Source organism: Primulina huaijiensis, unplaced genomic scaffold (assembly GCF_012295235.1).
Source record: "Primulina huaijiensis isolate GDHJ02 unplaced genomic scaffold, ASM1229523v2 scaffold39361, whole genome shotgun sequence".
NCBI classification, from domain to species: domain Eukaryota; kingdom Viridiplantae; phylum Streptophyta; class Magnoliopsida; order Lamiales; family Gesneriaceae; genus Primulina; species Primulina huaijiensis.
In genome coordinates this window covers 2374-9121 of record NW_027359257.1, presented here as the reverse complement: position 1 = coordinate 9121, position 6748 = coordinate 2374, and the positions used below count along the sequence as shown (strand labels likewise).

General features: G+C 35.2%; 2 protein-coding genes across 2 annotated transcripts; both read left to right on the top strand.

Annotated features, from left to right (window-relative positions):
• Positions 1-1339: 1339 nt before the first annotated feature.
• On the top strand, positions 1340-4322 carry LOC140969013 (F-box/LRR-repeat protein At2g42730-like). Its single transcript, XM_073430232.1, has 4 exons — positions 1340-1453; positions 1701-3085; positions 3184-3354; positions 4081-4322. The coding sequence occupies exons 2-4, from the start codon at positions 1715-1717 to the stop codon at positions 4243-4245; spliced, it is 1707 nt and encodes a 568-aa protein (XP_073286333.1). The 5' UTR covers positions 1340-1453; positions 1701-1714; the 3' UTR covers positions 4246-4322.
• Positions 4323-5304: 982 nt separating this feature from the next.
• LOC140969012 (jacalin-related lectin 19) lies at positions 5305-6466 on the top strand. Its single transcript, XM_073430231.1, has 3 exons — positions 5305-5460; positions 5560-5781; positions 5945-6466. Exons 1-3 carry the CDS (start codon positions 5458-5460, stop codon positions 6308-6310), a joined length of 591 nt encoding a protein of 196 aa, XP_073286332.1. The 5' UTR covers positions 5305-5457; the 3' UTR covers positions 6311-6466.
• The last annotated feature ends 282 nt before the right edge of the window (positions 6467-6748 follow it).

Here is a 6748-nt window from a genome sequence, read left to right as displayed (position 1 = left end):
GCCCGATTAAACTCAATAAGATTCTGAAACCAACTTTCCCCATATTTTTCCAACTGTCCCAATGCAACTCTTCTCTTTTTGTAATCAACTTAAATTCAAAGATAAACAAGGCATATATGTGACCTGTCGAATAGGAATTGATAGTAATATCCAAAGGATCAAACCACAAAATAGCCAAGCCATCTTTCCTACGTTCACAATCCATGTAGAGAGCCCTTTCAATTTAAGTTGATACTTCCATATTTGAAACTAGGTTTTATATAATTTAGTTTCATATATCAAAGAAGAAACAATGATATAAACTAATATTAGTACCATAAAGCGTTCCAATAGGGTGTAAGGTGTTCGAGTTGTGGTTGTGGAGTAGGTGATCGTTTGACCAATAATCAGAAACTTAATTAATCCTCCTTATCAATACCTTATTAGACGAGTTTGTCGTACATGATTTGTCCAGTATAGTTTGTTTGACTAATCTGATTTGCAAGGTATTGTGTTCGTATGGAGATTTACCCAACGAGAATCGAAAGGTAACACCTGTGAGTTTCGGTATATGAATATTATTATAAAATGTAAATTTTAAACCTTTAGAATTTAATATTTTTTTTATGTGTTCATTAAACCAATGAAAGATTTTTGACAACCAAAAATCATTTGGCCATAAAATAATTAAATTAATAATTTTGCTAAAGTAATAAAATAATAATTTTTTGAAATACTCTTGTATAAATCTATGATATCCTCAATATATATCAAAATTAATAATTCTCCAAAATTACAAACATGATTAGAAAAATTTAGTAAAATATGATTCTATTGCTATTTAATTCTTACTGCGTTATCAAATTGTAACAAAAATTGTGAAAAGTTATTACTATGGGTATCATTTTATGTATTTCGTTCCAAAAGTACTTATACTCATATTATAAAGTAAATCTTATTTGATTAATCAATCAATAAATATTATTTAATTATTAAAAAATGAAAATCTTGAATTATTTTACACATATATATGTATAATTAATATTTTCTAATCTTAATTCTAGAAATACGATAAGAATTTAGTGAAAGACGGTGATTTTTATACTTCATTATGTTTGCCAAATCTATAAAATAATCTTTAAAATATTAAATTATCAATATATCGATTAATTAATATTTTTTTAAATTAATAAAATTTAATTGTCTTAAAATTATTAATTTAATAAATTTTTATTCTATCTATACAGATATCTGAGACAATACTCGTATTTAATTTAACAGAAAATATTATATAATAGAACTCAAATACAAAATTAAATAAAAAACAAAAAAAAAAAAATTGAATGGGTCCAATTGTCGGATAGGATCCGACCCAGTTGACCGAGATTTCTAAAAAGCAATTCACAGACTTGCTTCTCAAGAAACCCTATTTTCTCACGAGTTCCGTTTTTCTCCCCCGAATTCTCTCCGGAAGGTACGAGGCTTTTATAAACTTGTTGGCCTTTTGTTTTCATCGTATTTTTTTTGTTTCCACTGAAATCTCAATCGTTGAATCGTTTATGTGAATTTCATGTTTTCTTCGATTAGATTTTCGTGATTTTTTTATTGCTTGTATGGGGGTTTTGCAATGTTCTTTAGTTTTGTGAGAATGCTTTCGCTTACTTCATAATAATTTTGAGTTCTTATTGAATAATTGCTTGGACTGATTTTATGGGGAATAGGGTTTGATCGAACAATGTTTTGGAAGAGAATTGCTTTGCAACAGCTCCTCGAGGGAGATCATTCTACTAAGAAATCAAGAATAGTTGGTGCAAATTTGAAGTTAAAGCCCTTGAGAGGGAAGCGAAAATTAGATTGCAGCCGTGTTGAACCGAACAACGACAGAGCTAGGAAAAAACGGAGGATGAGTGAAAATAGTGGGCCTGATGATAGACCTCCTGAAGTTGATCGGATTTCAGAATTACCTGAACCCATTGTTCATCACATTTTCGCACACCTGCGTTGCCCGAAAGATGTGGTGCGTACGTGCATTTGGTCAAAGAAGTGGAAAAGCATGTTCGATTCATACTTGACATTTGATTTTGATGAGAGGTGTTTTAGTGTACGAGGGGGAGAAAGGAAGCATAATAGGCTCAGATCCCGCCAAGTGCAGAAAAGGAAGTTCAAGAGTTATGTTGAGAAATCGATTGCGTCAAGACTTGCACCTGCTACTTGCATAGATAAGTTCAGGCTGTATGTTAGTAATCTTAATTATCAATTGGAATTAAGTATGGAACGTTGGATACATCTTGCTGTGGAGAAAAATGTCAAGGTGCTTGAGATTCATGTAAATTCAGAGGAGAGCCGATATAGTTTACCTTGTGATGGACTAGTTTCCAAGGCAATAACTTCCCTGAAGTTGTCAGGGTCAGTTATACCTTGTTTAAGTTCTCTACAGCTATGTAATTTGAGAGAACTATCGTTGAAAAGCGTTATTGCTATTGCACTTTTGATCAAGAAACTTGGTCAAAGCTGCCCATTGCTGGAGGATTTGAGGCTGGTTTGCTGCACTGGATTGTCCTCTTTGACTATTTCCTCACTTGCCAAGCTCCGGAGGGTGGAGGTGCATGAGTGTGCTGGCCTCATTCACATTGAAATCATGGCACCAAATCTTGAAACCTTTTGGTATCATGGAAAGAAGTATCAGTATTGCGATATCGACTTAAAAGGATGTGAGACTCTGAAGAATCTGACATTGAGGGACTGCAGAATGACAGATACTAAGTTTCAGAGTTATATGTCCAAGTGTCCATTGATTGAGAATTTGGTGCTCCAAGAATGTAGCAGGGTAAAAAGACTCACAATTTTGAGTGCAAAATTGAAGAGTTTAGCCTTATTGAAGTGCACGAAAATGCAGGAAGTTAACATTGATGCTCCAAATCTTTACTCCTTCCAGTTTAGCAGCCATCGAATGCCTTATTCTTCCATGAATGTTTTGGGTCTGTGTGAAGTAAAGTTTTCCTTTGGTCATATCGTGAAAACACCTCAGATTATTGATGAATGTAAAAAAATTTTTGGGAATATTAATCGATCTAAGGGCTTCAAATTAGTTGTACATACCAAACAGGTACCATAAGTTCTTGATTCATATCCAATGCCAAAGTTCTCTTATAACGTCTGGCTATCTTAATAATTTGCATCTTTCCTTTCTATTGCTTTGTCTAGATTATGCAGATTTATGAAGATCTGAAAGAAGCTGATCTAGTTCAAAACAGCTTTAGCAAGCTAGATTTGACTCTATCATCATCTGCTGTGGTGAAAATTGTCGACAAGTGGTTATTGGAATCACATGGAAGGAGTCTTACTCTAATATCTCCCGGCAGTGAATTGGTGAAGGTAAGATAGATTTTGTCCGTATATTTCAGTTTGCTATGAAATTTTTTGAAGCTAATCAGGGGCAAAGTATTGTTAGCTTTCTGTTTTTAACTTTAATTAAACACCTAATCGAAGACATGTTTATGACTGAAGCTTAATACTTGCAACATGTTATACACAGCTGCTCAATGTAAATGATGTATGTGTAAATAATTCGCTCTGGATTTCGAAATCTTATAAGCATTACGTCATAAAATATCTAATAATAGTTATATCTCGTGGGTGGATTCAGGCTTCAATAAGATGGAGCAACTCTTTATATCTGAAAAAGATAATTTTATATCACGAAAGCTGCATACTAGATTGAATATTTTTTCTTCCCATTTTAGACAACTACCTCATCCACTCTCTTCGAATTAGTGCTGATGAATATATAGCGGTCCCTATGGTGAGTGCACTTGAACATCCAAATAAGTTGATTATCTTGTGTTCAACAGATTTCCTTTATACTTCTGTTTATCTAGATTTAGATTGTTCAGCATTCCTAAGGTTGGTGGTCACAAGGTGAATAGGTTCTTTTAAATGAAAAGGTAAATTCAGTTTTTTTACTTTTGACCCGACAAATAAATCACTCCCCTCGACATCTAAAGCCTCACATATCCCTCTTTTTAACTTTCAACTTTTGCTTTACTGTGTGCTCTCTCCTTTTCTTTTCCTCATACTAAATTTAATTCAAATTAAATGCAGTTAATTCGCATGATGATCATGAATCGAGAAGATGATCCATACTGCTGCGGTTTCTACTCGAAAAAATGTTGGCGACACTACCTAGCAAATGTTCAAATGGCGGTCTCAAAGTCTGCAAGAAAGACATTTTATTTCTTCAAATGGAAAGGACCTAGAAGCATGTGAATTGCATGAAAGCTGAATTTTTGAACTTTTTAAAAAATTCTCGAGTTTTTGTCAATTAGGTAACCAATCAACTCAAGCAGTATGCCTGCTTCTTTCGACACCCTGGTAGTATAGCTGAACGCCTAACGATGCATATGACTTTTTGAGAGGGTACAGTACCATTTAATTATGAAATTTTATGCTGAATCCATATACATTCATGTGGGTGCCATGTATGTTCCACATGATCAACTTCTTATCTTGTAGCAATTAGCATAGAATGTCACTTGTTATAGTGCGAAGGTATTAATGTGATAACGGGTGCTCATGAGCTCAGTCCAGTTCAATTATCGGACTACTGAAGCTCAACTCGATTAAAATTTCGTGGGCTCGACTTGAACTTGATCAAGTATTCAATTTCATGTTCGAGTTAGACTCAATGAAAATATCGAATTATTCGAGCTCGTACTCCAAAAGGTAGAAAATGATTGTAGTATAATTTTAGATATCGTTTGGTTTGGTGACAAACATGCCCTTTTTATGTATACAAATTACTCTATGCACCCCATTTTCATCCTCACAACATGTACGACACTTTAATGGCACCTTCCATTCTTCAACAATAAACTGTGCGCAAGCAGGTTCATTTCGGAAGGAGAAAGTGAATTTACTAGTTGGGTTTCTACTTCAAGGTAGCAAGTTTCCCACCATCTTCACCTTCGACATCTCGTAGAGTGAATCAATTAGTCACATCTTGAATCTTGTATTTATAAGAATAAAAATATTCTTAAATTATATATCTTCTGAAAAAAATTAATATATGAAACCATTAAAACTCGAATTCGACTGAGTGTTTGATGACAGTTGACTATTGAAACCTCCACGTCCGAGGTTGGATTTATCTATCTCGGGCATGGACTAAAGGTGCATGCATCACAAAATGGATGGATGGATGTAGGTAACGATAATACAGTCTCCCTTTTGAATTCTTTGTGGTGCATTAGATGCTTACCCGATTCTGTAAGAACAAGATTCAAAGCATATTGGCACTTTCCGCCAGCTAATTTGATACCAGAATGAAAAAGTAAAGCAATATTTTTTAATTGAGGTGCCAAAAAGAGAACCAGATACCATAGCTGAAACACCACTTTTTTGTTAATAAGTTAAGGTAATTTCCACCTCCAGAAATTCATCTTTCATCGTAGCTATTACATTCTCTGCTCCCTGGATAAAATGGTATGTGAAACTGATGTCTATACAAATATTTGTAATTTTTTAAGTTCTAAACTATCCCACTTTAGAATATCATCCATGGAGACAAATTCTGGTTTGTAGGAAGGGAACAAGGACCGGACGGATGAAAAGAAGACGATAGTTGTTGGGCCATGGGGAGGTAATGGAGGGACAGATTGGGATGATGGAAGTTACAACGGAGTTAGGGAAATCACTGTCGTTTATGCTCGTTGCATCGACTCGATAACCGTAGTGTATGACAAGAATGGTAAGCCCGTTTCAGCAGAAAAGCATGGAGGTAGTGGGGGCAATAACTCTGCTGAGGTAAACTTAGTTAATTTGTTTCTTTAATCTTTTTGGATGCATTCTATTAAGCTCCGGCCTAGGTTTGATTTAATTACACAAACCCCTTGTTTATATGGTCTAGCCATTTTTTTTCCTCGTACTAAAATCTTGAAACGGACCTTGTACATATATGGGGCCCAAGATCAAGTTGCAGTTTCCGGAGGAATTCTTGACATCCGTGAGCGGCCATTACAGCCCGGTGGTTCGTGGTGGCAGCCATGTTATCCGGTCCGTCACATTTAAAACTAACCGAAGAACATTTGGACCTTTTGGAGTGGAAGAAGGAACCCCATTCTCTTTACCTATGGAAGGGGGGCAGATTGTAGGATTCAAAGGGAGGAGCGGTTGGTATCTTGATGCCATTGGTTTCCACATTTCGCGAACCAAAACAACCAAAATCATGCAGAAGGTTCAACAGAGGTTCAGAAGACTCACCAGCACCGTATCGCTCGCTGGCCCTAGAGACGGCGAAGAAACTAGAACCAAATCTTTGAAGTCTCTGGTGTAGAACAAACATCAGATAATCTGTAATAAGGCCTAAAGTATTCCAAGTCGAAAGATTGGGAGAAGATAAATGGACACATGAGAGTGTCTATTGTAGCAATGTGTATCATTTTGAGTTCATTATTTTCTGTCAAACGAATACAAATATCAATACGAAATAGTTGCTAGCAGAGCTAAAATTATTGTGTTGGAGTTCCTCTGTCAATTGTGCCAAACTTTTCAGGGGATGCTGTTGCCCAAGCTCCAATAAAATGCAGGTTTTTTTTTTTTTATATCTCTACCAACACTTTCTCGGGGACAAAAACAAATATCAGGAGTGCACGTGAAAACAATATAATTAATTTTAAACATTTAATCAATGAAATTAAAAAATTGAGGGGGGACAGTCTCTGTGGCTAACGTACTTTGTATGCTATTTTGTTAGCCCGGAGATTTATCCGAT